This window comes from Agelaius tricolor, unplaced genomic scaffold (assembly GCF_023055355.1).
Source record: "Agelaius tricolor isolate 1412-34295 unplaced genomic scaffold, bAgeTri1.0.p SCAF_8, whole genome shotgun sequence".
Taxonomy (NCBI): Eukaryota; Metazoa; Chordata; class Aves; order Passeriformes; family Icteridae; genus Agelaius; species Agelaius tricolor.
In genome coordinates, this window is record NW_027269268.1 from 26602288 (window position 1) to 26620951 (window position 18664).

Sequence of the window (18664 nt, forward strand, 5' to 3'; positions counted from 1 at the left end):
CCAGTCTTTAGGGACCAAACTTTTTTTCTTCCTCCCCCCCAGTTTATTTTTGGTTTTTGGTGTTAGTGCTGCATCATTATGTTATTATTTCCCCCTTTTTGAGTCTATTTTTTCTCCTGTCCTGAAGTTTTGCATAGCAGTGGGAAACTTTTACTGCTGTTTCCCTGGTTGGCAGTGAGGGTTCAACTTCCCTGAGGGGAAGTCAGTCTCAGAATTGATTGCACAACATGCTTTTGGCTATATGACCTGTTCTACTGCATTCTGTTTGCTGGTTGGGTTTGACTTCAGTTACCACCTTCTGTGTCTGGACAGTGAATAAAAGCACCATTGGAAGTTATACAAAACTTTAGGAGTATAATACAAAAACCTGTGGTCAGCCAGTAAAAAGTGAGTTTATTAGGTGTGAACCTGAACTAAAATGTTTTCTAGTGGGTGAAATGATTGTGAGCAAAATTAAGTAACAAATTTGTGGGAAAGTGATTACGAAAAAAGAAAGTGTGATTAAGAAGCTATTTTTTTCTGTATAATAAAATGGAAATAGGGAAAAATCTTACTGTGTATTGCTGCTGTGCACATTATTCTGGGTTTTTTTTTTACTTCTGTGTTGCTTAAACCCCATCTTCCTTAAACTACTCAACAGCACATGCTATAAATTTGTTTTCTTCTGCTTTTACATTACATTTGATCTAAACTTTTTCATTTTGTTATCTGTCTGCCTTATTGAGGCTTTTAATGAGATGGTAATGGTAACAGAGTCTTCTATATATAGCCTGATACACTGATCAAGGACAGAATTCTATACACTGCCAATGAAGGAATGAAGTTCAAGACTCTAATTCACAATGCTTCAAAATAATTTATCCTTGTTTTTTACTATGTATCAATCTGAAGCTATGTATAACTGTACTTTCTTTTCACTCTCTTCCTTTCCTCCCCATCTTCTGTGCTCCCATCTTTTTATATCATCCTGGACCATGTCTGGGAATTAGAACTGAGAGAACGGTGCTTGTCCTTTTATCATCTTTCATATTCTAACAGAAGGCTCTGTGTGACCCATCTGAGAAAGTTGTATGGTTTTATGCAGAATGAACAAAGTAAAGCTGAAGGGACTGCAAGATAATAAACATTAGGAGAAGTCAGTCTGGTAGAGGGGTTAGACCTGGGCTTAATTTGGCTGCATGGTTTGAGAAAAGGGTTAATGAAAGAAGAAATTGGGAGAAATTGGTAGGAGACTAAAGCTGGAAGGAAAAGTAATGATGAGGGACAGAGGGTTTTGAGACATTTTATGTATACTTTGGGCACTCCGTTGTAAACAGATGCTTTCTCCCCCTTCAAGAGAAGGTATTTTAGAATGGTTGAAGATGGTAGCTACTTTGGTGAGTGCTCTATATGTAGCATTTTTTAGGAGAACATTATCTTCTAGCTCTGCTGAAAGAGAAGCTTTAATTTTGAATAATAATAGGAAAGAAAATGACAGTTAAGAATCACCAAAATCTTTTGCATCAGTCACACTAACATTTGTAATTATCAGTCATGTTTTTGGCATCTGTTTTTATGCTGATGAAACCATTCAGCATCCCAAAACTTACATTTGTAATTTCATAAAAGACATGATTTTAATTTTCATTATCTGGTACAACAAAGTTACACAGTCTGTCACCAAAACAAAGCAAGTAATTGGGAGAAGCAAGAGCATGTTCATTTTATATGTAGCACAGTGCTTGGCTGTCTTCTTTAAACCTAGCTTCCCTTTTAATATGAAATGGTGGGAAGTGCTTCAGAATTAAGGTCTTCCCTCCAGCAGGCTTGGGTAAGCAGGCTGTCATACCTCTGTGGTACTTCCCTTCTTTTCATTGGCCTTGTTTTGTCCCTTCAAAACATATTTCCCTGGGTGTAACTGATTTGTATAACCTCTGACTTGTTTTTATGTTGTCAGATACTTTGCCTTGAATATGATTCTTTCCCTAAACTGGAAAAGACAAAGTGTGGAGAGAGGATAAAAGTGCCTTTTGTCATTCTTAGTATGCCTTAAAGGCGTGTCACCTGCATACATTCCAGTATTTTCAGAACAATGGACTTCTGCAAAGACAGGTGCATCTGAGTTATGGTTAACCACAGCATGTGCCTGCAGAGAACAATGGCAGCACTCCGAGGTGTGAAGTTATTTGGGCATGGAGGATTTCTGGGATTGAGACCTAGGCTATAATCACTGCAATGACATTTGGAAAACAAGCTGCTATACAAACCTGCTGTTTACATGTGAGCTGTTATATGTAGCAAATTGGCAATTTGAAGGGGCTCTCAGCCACTTAAAATAAGGGTATTGTTAAACTTGCTTTAGGCCTTACAACAAGTGTTCATAATACTTTGTACTCCGTAATACCCAAAATACATAGTTAGCTAGAGACACCATTTGAATTACTATAATTTTGGAATTTGCAGAACTTCACAACAGAAATAACTGACACACTCTTTGGAATATAAAGTTGTCAGTTCAAGCTATGCACTTTTTCAGATCAGGTAGAAAAAGAGTAATTTGGAAAGATTAAATTGCATAGGTGTTTAGATATTTACAAAGAAAAAGACTGCTTATCATGTTAGTATGCATAGTATCTTTCTTTCTTAAGAAAACCAAAACAACACAAAAACTAAAATCACCTTTCATGGTATTGTAGGAAAGGGAATACACACAGTGATGATGGGTATGAACAATGATAACACAAGCTGCTGGTAACTGAGAAGGGAAAATCACTGCTCTGCCTTTTAAGAGTAGACAAAGGGCCGTATTTGGCAGCCAGTCTATAAGCAGTGACCTTTGAAAGCTGAATACTTTTTTAGTATTAGGTGGACTCTTGAAATTTCATGTAGCAAGTATGAAGTCATCTATTTTTCACTGTAGACGACTTGTTATGACTTTCCCTCATACCCACAGTTGATCAGATATCCTCTTGAACAAGTTATATCCTTCACCTTTTCCAGCTCAAACTGGATTTCAATCTTGGGCAGAAATTTTGCATTTGCCTTAGTCCAATGAACAGGTTTAGGCCAACAAGTGAGCCATTTCTTTGCTGTGACTGATTTTTATTATTAGTTTTAAGACATTCCAGAATTTCAGTAACCACATCAAACTCCTAAAGTAGAGATGATCTTCCAGACTTTATTCATGCAAGTCCTTTATATCCTTTATTTCATATTCTCTCAAGTATGAAGTTGAATTTATAGTGTTGTCATATATAATCGACATATAATAAATGCACTAACGGTTCATTCTGTAATAATTCTTGCTTCAGGTTACAGAAACTGTTGTATTTCTTCCTGCTGTGAATGACTTTTTATTTAGAACCTTACAATAAGATTACAGACTACTTCCAGGTTCTGTTGAGGTAAGGAATTAAGAATGTTCAGGGATTTCTGTTGTATTTCTCTGGAAATAAGGGATAGGAATAATTTGAAGTTATAACAGGTGCTTAGGTTTGTCTTTTCACAGGCAAAAATAAATGGTGGTAATGCATAATGGCTCTGAAAGATTTGCATGTGCAAGATCCTAAAGATTCTGGGTTTTTTGTTAAAAAGTTTGTGGGAGGCCACTTAAAAAAGCATTTGTTTGTATAGGTGATAGCAAATGGAGCTGTCTTTTAGAACTGAGGTTCTAAAAGGTTCCCTTTGTCTTGGAGATAAGGTAGTCTATAAAATTTTGAAACTTATTTTACTATATGCTCATTTTCCCCCCCTTTTCTCACTTGTTTTTCCACCTATAGAGATGCCAGCATTTTCTCAATGTTTGTATCAGAGACATAGTTTTTAACATTTAGTATATTTACAAGCCTATGAAGTAAACATAACATTTCTTTTTGTCCTAGTCTGTCCTCAAAATGATCATTTGCAGTACACATTGGCTTGTAACATTGGCTTATAAGAGAAATTTTTTCCCTAAAAAAATTTTCCATATATATGGAAAATTATTTAAGAAACAAATACATTTGAAAATTAAAATAACTGATTCACACTTACAGAGGTGCAAAGGCATACACAATAAAATGAATTCCTCATTTGCTGTGTGAATCAAGTGGAAGCTGGCCTTGTGACGTAAGCATGCAATATATTTAACTTCAGTACCAGCTGAAGGGGAAAAAAAGGAAAAAACCTTTTGCATACCTTCTGTATGTATTTCATTACCACTGGACCAACTGTGGAAATCTCATGTAACATAGCTTTCTTATCAATTGCTCTTATCAGCAAGTGCAAGATAGGACCTGGACAAGATCAAACATTAAACATAAAATAGTATATGGATTCAATATGTAATAGTATCTGTTTCAAATGGAAGCATGCAGTCAGTGTAGGATTTCCTGTCTTTAGATCCTGGCTGTTTGAAGTGCTTGGGCTTTGCCAGTGCTGTAACAGCCACGGCTTGATGATGCATCACATGAATGCCTTGGTTAGATTCATGTGGGCTGTTGCCTATTTTGAGCCTGTGACTTTTAAGGGACTCAGACCATTTTATCAATGTGTAGAGTAATGCAAGCTAAGTGTGGACTTGTGTTTATTACATTTTCTTCCACCCCCACCCCAAGCTTTATAGTGTGAGTATGGATGTTACACAGTTGTAATACCAGAATAATTACACACACAAAAAAAATTGAGACACTATTCCTTTTCTGTTAGATATGTAATTAAATTCTTGTTTAATTTTTTTGATGACACATGTTCAAATCTGTCAGTCACTGCTATAGGACTGAAAGTTCTGCGTGAATGGGGCATAGGAGGTTGATGAAAGTGGGGTGAGCTGATCCTGTGGCTCAGAGGGGTTGGCTTTTGGCAGGTTAACGTTGTTGTTCCTTTGAGGTAATAATTTTAATGCTAGAAAAGAGTAAATAAAATGCCTAGGAAGGAGGCTTCTCCCCAGCCCCCAGCAATGCATGAATCTTCCCTTCCAGATAAAATGCGATTATAGGTGTTTAGAAGTGTCAGCGGGCGTGGTTCCAGGAAGGTGCAGGAACTACGGGCAGCTCTGTCGCGGCAGGTTCGCCTGTTTTTCTGAGGCGGGCCCCACCGTTCACCTGTTGACGGGGTGGCAGCTTTGGGTTCACCTGTGCGATCGCCTCCCTCCCGCGGTTCTGCCGGCGGGCCGGGACCCCGCTCCCGGCGGGGCCGGCTCTGCCGTGAGCTGCAGCGGCCGCTTTCCGCCCTCTGCCTCCGTGCGCGCCGTGGCGGTGCCGTGCGGCCGGAGCCGCGTCCGTCCGTCCGTGTGGCGGGCGGGAGGCGCAGGTGGCGGGGCCGCCCCGCGCTGACATCAGCGGCGGGGCCGAGCCCGCTCCGCAGAGCCCGGCGCTGCAGAGCCACGGCGGCGGCGCAGGCCGGGCCCGGCCGAACATGGCAGCGGCCCCCGCGGCCGCCCTTGCGTGAGGAATGCCGCGGCCCTCCTGAGCCGGCAGGCGGGCCTCGCGTTCGTCACGTCCATGGATGTCTCTTCCGATCCGTATTTGCCCTACGATGGAGGGGGAGGAGACGGCATTCCGCTCCGGGAGTTGCATAAACGAGGTATGCCGGGTTGGCGTTTGGGTTACTTGTTTGCATAGCTGTACGTGCAGGAGCGCTGTCCGCGTTTGAAACGGGGACGTAAAGGCTTGCTAATTATCGAACTGCTTTTTTTTCGCCTGCCCGATGCCTTTTGTGGGAGGAGAATTCAGTTCTGGCTGGTTCCTGTGTTGTCAGGGATTGTTTTCTCTGCGGGCAGATCAGTCCTGCTTCGCATCTCATCACCCTGTGACTCCATCTTCGATATGTGGCAGGCTTGCCTTTCGCTCCCTCCCGGGTTTGTGTGTGTGTGTGTGTTTTTTTAAATCAATAAAGCCATCTCGTGGAGAAAAAGAAACCTTCCAAAAACTGTGCTTGTCTTTGACTACGATCAAATTGGCTAGGGTTACTAAATAGAATATTTACCTGCCTTCCACTAGCATGAATAGGAACAGTGTTTGTCTGGCTTTGAAGTTTCCGTACCTGGTTTTAAGACTTGACTGGTTGTTGCCGTCTTTGCTATGCCAAGGGAAAGCTCTGCAATGGTCATGTGTCAGCTCAGCAAATATTGATGAACTCATAAGGAACTGGTACTTTAGAGGGAGGTTCTTTACACTGTTGCTTGTAAGGAAGCAGATCTAGAACGAAAAGTGTTATCAGTGTTCAGGGGGAAAAAAAATCCTCTTTTGAGCTTATATTTTGTTTCTCACTGTAAATTTAAAGCATTATACCTTCTGTAAAGATTTTAATTTGTTCTGAGAAGGTGTAGCAGGAATAAAAGTTATGCCTTCAAATTATGAAAATATAAGTATGTTTTCTTGTTTGGATTGGATGGTCACAATGTGGTATTTAAAACAATAAATGTAGTGAATTCCTACTTTTGTTTAAATTAGGCAATCTAAAATTAGAAAGTTATCAACATTTATAGCTGCTGGCATAAGCATTAGAGAGGAGTAGGCTGAGAATAGAGAGATGATTTACATAAAATGATTTTTTTCTCTACATGTAATTTATTGGTTTGCATGTCCATGCAAACTCTTATTTCTGTAAATAAATTTATTTTCATTTATTTTTATCTGACAATTTATCTGTTTTTTAGTAGTTTACATCGAAGGTTATTTGTTGTCTTTTTATGGTTCTTAGAATGTTTTTCAGCATATCTTAAGAACATCAACAAGTTACAATGCAGTTTATTTTACACAAGCAAATTTTACACTACCTAAGTCAGATTTTGGAACCACTTCTGAGAAATTGAGGCGAGTGTTTTCTTAAAAGATTTGCAAAACGTGAATTTGGGATCTTATCAAGGCTGAATATAAATACCTGAAGGGAAGGTGCAAGGAAGGTGCAGACAGGCATTTCTGAGCAGTGCCCCGTGACAGGACCAGAGGCAATGGGCACAGACCGAACACGAACATGGGAGGTGTCCTCTGAACATCTGCAAACAGGTTCTTACTGAGCACTGTAACAGGTCAGATTGTGAAATTTCCTTCCTCAGAGATATTCAAAAGCCATGTGGACATGGTCCTGGGAAAACAGCTCTAGGTGGCCCTGCTTGAGTAGGGGGTTTGGACAAGGTAACCTCCAGAGATCCCTTCCAACCTCAACCATTCTGTGAGTTTAGATTTGTGATAGATTTAAATATGAGAACTGCAAAACAGTCCTAACATGACACTTTCAGACTCTGCAGTTACAGTTAGACATGGAAATGTGATCAGCTGTATGGAAAATAACAGGTTTTAGTTGATTTTTACAATACAAAAAGTAGATATTTGCAGTGCAAAGTGGCGTGTGCCACACTGGAGTATTGCTGTTAAACATAATGTTTGCAAATACTGTAATGAAGGCTGTGGAGGATTCAGCTAGGTAGTTCCATTGTGGTGACACTGCTGGGGGCCAGCAAAACAATTCCCAGTTGTGACTTGTCATTTTTGCAGTTCCACGGAATTCTATTAGGGCTTGTGCTTCCCATATTCTAATACTGTATTTCAAAACAAATGTTACTTGTGCTTTTTGGGCTTGCTCTAGTGAGTTTAGATTAAAAAAAATCCAAGACCTGAATAGTGTTACCAAAATCTTTTGCAATTCTGAATTTTTCAAGTGCTTATCAAACCACAACAATATGTCTCATAAGAAGATGACTCCAGACCAGTTTGTTTGAATAGATGTAACCAAAATTTGTGAGTATTTCCTGCTGGTTTACAATGTCACAGTACTCTGTTATTGTGATTCAGCTATTAAAATAAAGCTCAAAATGCTAGCAGACAAAACCAGAAATTGAAAGTAAATTCTTCACATTACTTTATGTGCTACCAAGATTTTTATTTTCCTCTCATGTAGATTTCACAGCATTGTGATAACAAGCTCAGAGATCATGGGTAAAGATATTCCAAGAAAGCAGACTTGTTGGAGGCTGGTGATTTTTCCCCTTATTCACATACTCACAACTCATATGTCCTGAAGAGTAATGTTCACATCATGCAAAATTGCTGTGTAACATCAAAGCATTTGTTGCACTAATTGACTGCAGTGGCTCACCCAAAGTAGCTGTACCTCAGCAATTATGAAATGACTGTTTAAATCAGCAGGGGTCTTTGAGGTTTAATTAACAACCTTCATAAATGTTCAGTGAGATGAAATACAAAGTATTATAATACATTATTATTAAAGGCCTGATCTGTTAACTTGCATTAAGATAATTTTTTCCCCTGTGCAAGTACACGATGAAGCATCAAATGGAAAAAATTTAAAAAAAATGTATTTATTAATTGTATTTGTCTTTTATGTTGATTACTCACTACTGTCTCTAAAAAAAAAAGAAAGCTAAACAGATATTATTGAATACTTCTTCCCAGGAGCTTCTTTGACTTGTGCTGTCTTAATATTTCTTTTTATGTGATACCAAATGCATCATTCCAGACCTACTTATCCTCCCTGACACACAAATAAAAATTCAGGAACACAGTTCACTTCTGCTCCATTCTCTACTAAATAAGAGTTAAAAATACTACTTCTCAGAAAGGATTTAAAAGTTCTGATGTAGGATTGCATATATCCCAATTAACTGGCATGTACATTTTTGTAAGAATTTTTCATATAACAAACCATATACTACAACATATGTAAATAAATTACTTGTGTTGCCCTCAGATTTATCTTTGCATCGTTTTTACTACCTTGACCCTTTTGAAAGTTCAGAATGATCAGTATCTTGCTTGTCTTCCAGTCATTCACATTCATGCTCACACTGGTTCTCTTACCCCTGACCCTCTTTTTATTATTCCTAAATAAGCATTAATTTTACCCCACTTTAAAAATTTGAAATCTGAGCAACAGCAGAACATGTATAGTGGCCAGGCTACCAGCTCAAGCAAGACTTTATCTTTAGTAGGCGCAGACTTTGTTGACTCCTAGTTATTTTCTGCATATACATAAACATGTCTTAGATTTAAGAAATTGGAAGTCCTCAAGCAAAATTAATGAAATTTTCTTTCACTAATAATCTCTTATAGAGTCAGTAGCCAGGAGATGTGAAAACTACATGTATTAAAAACATGCCAGATGTACTGATGGCTTAGTTTTCGTAAACCTAATTTTTTGGGAGATAAAATAAGTCACTATTTCATTTATCATACACCAGGCCCCAGCCATGAAGGTGCAACTTCTCTTGCTTAGAAAATACTGATAGTAACAGGAGAAACCTCTCAGCCACCTGGAGCCTCACCTGTTACTGTAAACTGTGGGGCAGAGAGTGTTTAATAATAGCCTAGGAAGACTTTGAGTCAGATGTATATTGAGTCAGTTCAGATGCTCTTAAGTGATAAAACTTATACTTTGGCATTTTAGGCTGCATTTCTGGTTAAGGTCCTCTTATGTTTAAGAATTAGTAATAAGTCAATACCAGTGTGACCTTTGAAATAAATGGGTAAGAAAGTTGTGTACACATGCTCAGAGCTAGAGCTTGACCCTGAAATTTTATTAGTTGCAGAGTGAGAGTTAAAAAATTATTTTTCTAGGTTAATTACATGCTCACAACAGAAAATGTGGTCAAGTTTATTATCATTCTCTAAGTACTTGGAGAAAAAACCTAACTTGGAGAAACTCAGTGTAATTATGGCACTGTATTTCTGCTGTGCTTTGTTTTTAGGTTCCTTGTATAAAAGAGGGATAAGGATTTTCAATTATGAGTTTAGCATATTTGACTTTGGTGATTAACATGAAGTACTGTCAGATGTAAATGCAGTTCATTTAGGTAGTTACAGGTTATCTGTTTGCATGTGCTGTATAACTGGTAAGGTTCTCTGTGAATATGTTTCTCGATTTTGGAAATAATTTTTTGATGTATTTTTATTTGAGATATTAGAAAGCTAATAAACAGACCAAGATTATGCCCTCCTTGGGCCTGAATGTGCTCTGATTGGGATAATCATATTAACAGAATTCTTATTTTTGCTGAATCCTGTCTTTGCCCTCTAAAACAACATATAAGTAAGTTGCTCTTACGGAAATGCAGCAGCGGCACTTTGAAATCTAATTATCTAAATTCCTGGCATTCTGACTCTGATGGCCTTGGTCATTGTTAGATCATAGATAACTTCCCTTTTGTAATGCTTGCTTTTTCTAACTTTATATATTTTTATACCTTCTATTTTTCTCATCTCCTTCCTCATTATTCATCTTAAATATAAGTTGTAAATTTAGTAGTGGGAGGATCTCAATAGCTTTTCACTTGCATATCTGAAGTCACTATTCATCATAGACATAATTAAATAAACATAGTACATCTGCCTTTATGACTACAAAAGAAAAGAAATCTATAGCAGTAAATCTTTTTTTTGGTTCTGCATCATAGAAACAGAAATGTTTGTTTCACCTAAAGTGAAAAATCAAAGCCCAGGGTTTTTTTGGTTTTGGTTTTTTTTTTTTCCCTATGTTCATTTGTGGTGGACACAAATCTTCAAAAGTCTTGGTTTAACTCAGAGGTGCTAGTATTGAACTTTGATTTCACTCCTACTTTTTAAAAGATTATTTTTAAACCCAGACCTATTTGGGAGCAGATGATATTATCATGCAGTACTTTGGTAAATAGTGCAACTTATCCTTGTTCCTCAAAACTTGTTCCATATCTTCCTATTTCCCATTTATTAGATTTTTTCCAGCTGATTTTTTTTTTTTTGTGTATATATAGTTGTGTCAATTTTATATGCATTTTGATTGTAATGCAGAGACCAGTTGTTTTGTTTCAAACAAAGGCTTTTGTTTGAAAGCCTTTGATGCAGTTAGAAGAGCTAACTGAAGAGACATGCTGAAAATTCAAAGTTGCAAGTGGAATGTATGAATTGATTACAAAGACTTTAAGATCAGTAATCATCAACAGTAGCGAATAACACTGGCATTTTGTGCTGTGCTTCTGATCTGAAATGTAAAAATTGCTTCTAGCCAGGAAAAGGAAATAATGCTTAATGATTCTTTTTGAGTGGTTACAGACAAATTAAAATAAACTGATGATTGTTTCTTGTCTTCTTAATTGAAAGCCTCATACTTTGAGGTCTGAATATGGTGACAGAAAGAAGCTGAGGCGCTCACACATGCCTCGTGTATACAAATCTTCTTTGTTACAAGCGTAAGTGATCCTTCCAGCCTGCCTTGCACACAGGGTGCTTCCCTGCCTCCACTCCCCTTGGCACCTAATGCCCAAGGACACACGGGTGAAGCAAAGCCTTGGATTAGAACCTGGCCTCTGGAAAGCTACAGCCCCTGCTGATTTTAACACTCAGCAGATTTGGATGGTCATGTCAGGGGGAGCTTATTCAGCCTTTACTGTAATCTGACTAACTTCATTTTCACTCCCAGAAGTGCGTTTATTTTTTTCCTTCTTCCTTTCATGCTACTGGGAGTAGCCCAAAGGAGATATGTTGCACTGCTGTCAGCCATAAGAACAGCAGCTGAGGCAATGCTATGTAGTTGTGCGTTGTTTAGAAAAAGGGATGGGTGAGCAGCACCAACTCTTCTTGCTGTAAGAGTTGGCAATTACATAGCTTGTAGAGAAATACCTTTGAGAAATTAGGTCCTGTTATTGCTTTGCCATTGAATACAGCATTGGCATTGTTTATCTGTTGTTGTTTTCACAACTCTGGAATGTTTCTAAACCTTAGGGATTTTTGAGCTCTGTGAAATAGATGTTACTGTATGATGTCTGGACATTAATATTTATAGTTTTGAGTTGTTTCCAGCAGAAAGTTATAATTAAAATCTAACAAGAGCCCAAGGGTGCGTTTATGTATTTCAGGATAACTAGTCTGACAGTTCCTTGCTGTGGAAGGGGCTGAACTTGTTGCTCCCCATCTATTCTCTCAGTTTTTGCCCATGCACTGGCTCTGTTTCTTCTCCAGCAGCACAGAAACTTGATTCCAGTTCCTTATAATGGCAGATTTTTTTTTGTTGTTGTTAGTTTGTCTGCTTAGTTTGATCAGCACGTTGGGTTGGTTTACTGTGCAGTCAGATCAAGGGTGACAGAGCTGATCCAAGGGTGAGAGTGGGAGTGTGTGACCAAGAACAGCGGGGAGAAATAGGGGTAGCAAGATCTACTCTTTGTGTGCCAGCAGTCAATTAGATCAGCTCAGTCTTACTGTGTAATTATGTCCCAAGAGGGACATGTCTCATTTCTTAAAATGGAATAAAGTAATATAGGCTCAGTTTGAGACAATGGTGTATTTTATGATGTGCCTTCAGAAGATGGATATCATGTGCTGTGTAGCATATAGAAGGGGTCTTAAGCTTTATCATAAGATTATGGTCCCTTGTTAACTCTGATAGCCCCCCTCTTGAGAAGCCTGTTCATGTCTCAGTTCTGTACCTTATTCTCCTGCGGGGGTGTAGCTGTGGGGATTTGTTCTCTAGGTGATACTGGCTAATTGTTCAGATAATCACGTGGTGGATTACCACAGAAAAATCTGTCGTGCATCGTTTGACTACGCAGGATGTAGCATTTGTCTTAAATCTCACTGTTTCTCTTCTCATTATTTTCATGAGAAAAGAAGGAACACAGCCTACAAGGAAAGAGTTGGGGAGGATTGTTGAACAGTTATGCATGAATCTGGAGCAGCATGCATGTTTTTAAACCCCTTTCTTGTGTGAAATAAATTAGCTATAAACTTACCAGGTATTTTTCATTTAAAAACACATTTTTCATCAGCTGCATGTGTTCCAGGGTTATTTTCAAATTCGAAAGAAATCTCCTGTGTTGCAGAAAGACAAAGCTGTATAGGATTACTCCTGCAGGAGGTGAGGCAGCTTTTAAAAATACTGTGCACGGCCTCAAAATTGCTGTGTGTAACCTGCATAAATCAGCTTTCTGTCATGTTTATCATAGTTCCAACATCAATCAAGATTGAATACCGCTCATATGAGGCACACCTATAAAATAGGAAAGAAGAGATATTTCTTGCCTTAACGAGAGACAAAAGACAGGGAGGAATCCTGGTATATAAAGCAGCTTCTGTGAGTATAGCAAAATCTCTAATTTTTTTACTTAGTGGTTCCATTGGCAGAAACTAGCTAGGCAAAGCAGGAAGTTGGATCAGTCTTGAGACCCAACAGCCACTGAGTATAACTTCATGTTCAAAGAGAAATGCAGGAGAGCAGCATGGTAAGGACTGTTGGTTTTTTGTCAGACATAGTATCTTCTCAAGCAATTTTGGATTGTATTTTTTATGTTCTCATTAAAATTAAAAAAAAAAAAAGAATAAAAAAATCCTTCACTTCTTCAGACATAAAAGCTTTTTATTGTGTTGGAATCCACTTTTCTTCTGGTTTCTTTTGTGTAGCATTTTTATTTTTCTCGTCCTTCATTCTCATCAGGTGTCCCAAAGTACAGTGTTTAACTGCTAACCTTAGTACTTATTACAGTTTTTTTTCTTTTAATGTTGCACTTTTTTTTTTTTAACAACTTCAGTTGAAACAGTTCTTCAGCAATACCAGAGCTGATTGCTGAGAAAGGATTGTGCTCAAGGCTTGGAATTATATGCATGGAAGGATAACAAAAGTCAGCTGCCTTTCTAGAAGGTAGTTCATTTAAGACTTAGAGTGACTGACTCCCCAAAAGAGTTTCCTTTTTCTGAAGAAGCAAGTTGCTTTTATTGTCTAGAAGCCTACTGTCTATAAGCTTGCAGTCTGTGATTGCAACAGCTCACAGCAGTTCCATGTTGAGATTCAGGATAGCCACACAGCTTCACCAAGGTTCCTGCCTGATTAACCCAGTGGCCTTCTATGGGAAAGTGATTCCATCAGTGAAAAAGGGAAGGGTTACAGATATCGTTTATCTGGGCTTCTGTAAAGCCTTTGATATGGGGCCCCACAACATCCTTCTTTCTAAACTGGACAGTGATGGATTTCATGAACAGGCCACTAGATGGATAAGAAATGACTTGGATGGTCACATCCAGAGGGTAGGCGTATAAATGGCTCAGAGTTTTGACGGAGATAAGTGACAAGTGGTATCCCTCAGGGGTCCATATTGAGACTGGTGTTATTTAATATCTTCATTAATGACTTAGGTGAAGGGATTGAGGGATGCTTGGCAAATCTGTAGATGACACCAAGCGAAGAGGTGCTGTTGACACTCCTGAAGGATGGGATACCATCCAGAGGGGCCTGGACAAGCTCCAGTAGTGAGCCCATGGGAATCTTATGATGTTTAACAAGACCAAGTGCAATGGGGTGTTGGTGGATGAGAAGTTGGACATGACCTGGCCATGTGCACTTGCAGCCAGGAAAGCCAGACATGTCCTGGGCTGCATCCAAAGCAGGGTGGGCAGCAGGGCCAGGGAGGGATTCTGCTCCTCTCCTCTTGAGGAGCAGAATGCTGTCCTTCCCCAGCACAGGAAGGACACCGACTTGTTGGAGCAAGTCCAGCAGAGGGACACCAAGCACCTCTCCTATGGGGAAAGGCTGAGAGAGTTGGGTTTGTTCAGCCTGGAAAAGATGTTTTGAGGTGATGTAATTGTTGCCTTCCAGTACCTGAATGGAACCTACAAGAAGGATGGAGAAAGACTATTTAAAGGGTGCATAGTGACAGGATGAGGGGGAAAGGCTTCAAATGGAGAGGAGGTTTAGATTAGATACTGGAAGAAATTCTTTACTGTGATGGTGGTGAGGCACTGGAACAGGATGCCCATCAGTTAAGTTGTGGATGCCCCATGCCTGAAAGTGTTCAGGGCCAGGTTGGATGGGATTTTGAGCAACCTGTCTAGTGAAAGGTGTCTTTGCCCAGGAGCTAGATGATCTTTAAGGTCTTTGAACCTAAACTATTCTGTGGTTTTGCCTTATTTTTGCAAAGTGTATTATGACTATGTTTGCTTTATAAGGATTCTTACGAATTGTACTAAGTCTCTGAAAACATCAATCTACTGTTTCCCTCTCTCTAGTAACATGGGTTAGTTTGGAATAGCAGTACTAATTAAGTTCTGCATGCCACTTTTACCATTACCTTCCAATCTCATAAAAGCTTAAGCAAACTCATATGTAACAAAAAGGCTTTACTTTCTTTACAGCTCCAAAATGGCTTGGGTGTCCTCATACGAACTTTGGAAGTGTTCTCTTATCATAGCTAGAAGCTATACCTATACATCTGGTATGCTAAGTGCTTGTTGTGGTTTTTAAGACCAAAACTGCTTCTGTTGTGGTGAAAAGCATGTAGCCTGTGAAAGCATCTTGAAACTTCAGGAGTGGGAGAGGGAGAGGACGGAAGGGGAAATATTTCTACAATTTATCTAGGTAATGATGATTTCCTGCCTGATGGTTAGAATGTTGTGATGAAATATTTGTGTTCTGGTAAGGGTTTTAACATTGCATTGAAAATACATTTAATGAGACTTTGGAACTGGGAGGAAATAGTGAGAATTTGTGCATTTATGCTGATGAGAATCATTATCTTCATAGCTGGAAGGAGCATCTTGCTGTGTGAAATTCTAGAGAAGGAAGGGTACAGAGGTTGGAAAAATGTTGAGTCTTAGTAAAAGTATCTTTCTCTAACATCCACTTTAGAATAGTTGTATACTACATAGATCATAATGCTAGCAGGAGAATGTTATCTCAGAGTTCTGTATCTTAGATACCAAGCAGCAGATTTTGTAGAGGTGTTCTCTTCATGGTCCTCTAAGGAAGCCTTTCTACCACGCTCACTGCTGCCTGTTTTATCACTTGGTACGAGATTACAGCTATTCAGTTGTTGCATCAGGCACTCATGGCAGCTCTGTATTCAACAAAACCTCCTCTTCAGCTTCATATCTTCTTCTGTGTCTCTTCCCCATCATACAATAATCACTTATATTCCGGTATTTGGTGTGCCAGCAACTGTTGGCAAAGTAGGAATGTGACATAGTTTCAGTGTGATTTTTACTGTATCTAGACAATGACCATCATCATTTGTAATCTGCTCCAAGTTCTGCTGTGGGTCAGGTGCAATTAGTATAGTGCCATCTCTGATGATAGCATCTCTGATAATCCCCTGGTGGGAATTCCAATTTAGCACCTTGTGATATGCATAAAATAATCTTTTACTGTTTGTGATTCATTTATAACTCTCAACTTTCCTTTGCCTTCTGTGGCATAGGATTGCATGCTCCTTGTAGTTAGGTGCTGCTTCATTTATAGCAGGGCATAAAACCAACTCCTCCAGAGCAAAGACAAGCTTTTGCCCAACCCTACTCACTCAGGTTCAGGAAACTGTGTCATCACATTGGAGCTTTGTAGGAGATTAATAATTAAGCTGTGGGTGAGGTTAATTTATGTCCCCTTGCTTTGCCAGAGGAAGCTGATTTCATGCAAAAATAATATTTTAATAATGGATTCTGTTACTGTCTTAATTCTGAGAGCTAAACTAGTTATCACACTGTGAATTTTGTTAGTGTCTCTTCCACAAGATCACCTTGCCTTTTCAGCTATCCAGACATGTATTTTAGACTTCTAGTTAGGAGAATTGGAAGTGGCAAGGGAATTGAATTCCTTATCCTAAAGCAAGGTTTTCACAATCACCTCTATTAGCAAACCTGATTTAAATTGTTGTTAGTCTTTTATTAATGGAAGCATAGGTAATGCTTCTTTACATCTCTTTAAGAGAGACTAGCAGCAGCTTTGGGAAGAGATTTACAGGGCTTAGCTATGGGAAATAGATGAGGGGGAATTTAGTATGGCATAGACTGGGGAAAAAGGTATTAAGGTAAAGATGGCAGCCAGGCTCACGTAAGAGAACAATATTGGTGTTACTGGGGAACTGTCTGCTACATTTGCGTTGTTTTCTGTGCTTTTCTTTTAATCTTTATAGAATTTGTAATAATAGTTGTTTGTGTATCTTGAAAATTATAATTGTGTTTTGTCTTAATATGAATTTTGTATTATTTTCTTGTTTTGTCTTTCACCACTAAGAAAATGTCTGAGTAAACAATATGTTATAGTAGGCATCAACATGACCTCTTAAACAATGGATGACTGAGGCACCTCTTTGGTCATGGTGTAATGCCAGGTGTTACACTGCTTCTTCTAGATCTTAGAATTCACATTTGTAAAGGGAAAAGACACGTTTTACTTTGTTTAAATGTTTAAATGTAATTGTGAGTTATTATGAGGGCTTGGGCTGGTGAATTCAGCATTTATAGCATTTGGAAGTTTACAGGTAGGTCCTTTGACAAGCTATTTGTTTGTTAGTTTTGGTTTTTGGTTAGTTGGAAATTTCTGATGACAATACCAAGAAGCTCAATTATAGAAGCCTGGAAATAAACAAACAAACAAACCACAAAAACAACCCAAAAAACCCACCCCAGGTTAAAAAACCCCCCACCTGTCTAAAAATCCCAGTGTCAGTCTACACTGAAATGAGTTCTGGTGTCTATCTGAAGTGATAGAAATCTTGGTCAACTTGAGCCTATGTCTTTATGAATAGAGATTACTGTGGTGTGCTGTATATTGTTGGGCAAAATATTTTGTTCTTAGTCAAACAAGTGAGGACTAAGGAAAAAAGCTGATATATTACAGAATTTATGACATTTGAAAACTTAAAAAAAGTGAAAACTTTATTTTATCACTTTTGGAAATGGAAAACTTCTCAGTACCCCCCTCTTGCTCTTCTTACTCTGATCAGTGCAGTAAATATTCGTGGGGCTGTTGCTCTGCAAGCTGCTTGGGAAGAAACTACCTAGTGATGACATATTAGCAGAAGATATTTTCTTTATACAGTGTTTCCAATTTCATTACCGAGGACTGCTCTGTAATTTACCTGAAAAAAATACATAAAAACAAAATACAAGTATTTGTTTGGTTTCTTGTTGCTTTTTAGATGCATTTGCAATCGGTTAATAATGTATTTTAGGTTTGGTTTAGATGTGTAGGAGAGATTGGTAATCAATAGAATGTATATTTAGAAATTACTGGTTACAAATGAAGGTACTGTGAACTTTCTAGCTAATCATCCTTGCTTTGTTTTTGTACAAACAGGTTTTCCTCTGGTAGTTCATAGACTGAAATAAACTTCAAGTTAAATGTGTGTCAAAGTTGCTCTTTTTTTTCCACTTGCTTCTATTGAAGTTTTTCTGGAGTCTTCACACAAAACAGAACAATAATTTGACTAGGACATTGCTATTTAACCACTGGAAACACGAAGTCACTAATACACAGATTTAACTTACAGCTGAATGACAGTAAAGAGGAGTAGCATGCAGCACTGGGAGAACCTAAATGACAATACAATATGCTTAGTATGGAAAGTGTCTTAATTACTTCTTCATAAATTTCTGTGCTATGAACACAGTTTGAATACTTAATTTATCACAGAATTAATTGATTCCTGTGTTTCTCTTCTGCAGGAACTCATTATACAATGACAAATGGAGGAAATATCAACAGTTCAACACATTTACTGGACCTTCTGGATGAGCCAATTCCTGGAGTAGGAACATACGATGACTTCCATACCATTGACTGGGTTCGAGAGAAGTGCAAAGACAGAGAAAGGCATAGACGGGTACTTGAGATAAATAATAAAACCTTTTTGGTTGGATGTTGGAGTTAAGGTCTGATTTAATAACACATACAAATATATGCACGTCCTTTAAATATGTACATAGTTACATCAGCTAGAACTACTTGAATACTG

At 38.4% G+C, this 18664-nt stretch overlaps 1 protein-coding gene across 4 annotated transcripts in view; it reads left to right on the forward strand.

Annotated features, from left to right (window-relative positions):
• Window positions 1–18664, forward strand: part of CLCN3 (chloride voltage-gated channel 3) — a 60241-nt gene that overhangs the window by 18764 nt on the left and 22813 nt on the right. For 2 of the 4 annotated variants that reach the window (XM_071432064.1, XM_071432061.1), the window contains exon 3: window positions 18375–18532. In XM_071432064.1, the coding sequence (XP_071288165.1) occupies window positions 18375–18532 (158 nt within the window). Of the gene's footprint in view, window positions 1–5276; window positions 5542–18374; window positions 18533–18664 lie in introns of those variants that run through there. The other 2 variants (XM_071432062.1, XM_071432063.1) reach the window with 2 other exon arrangements.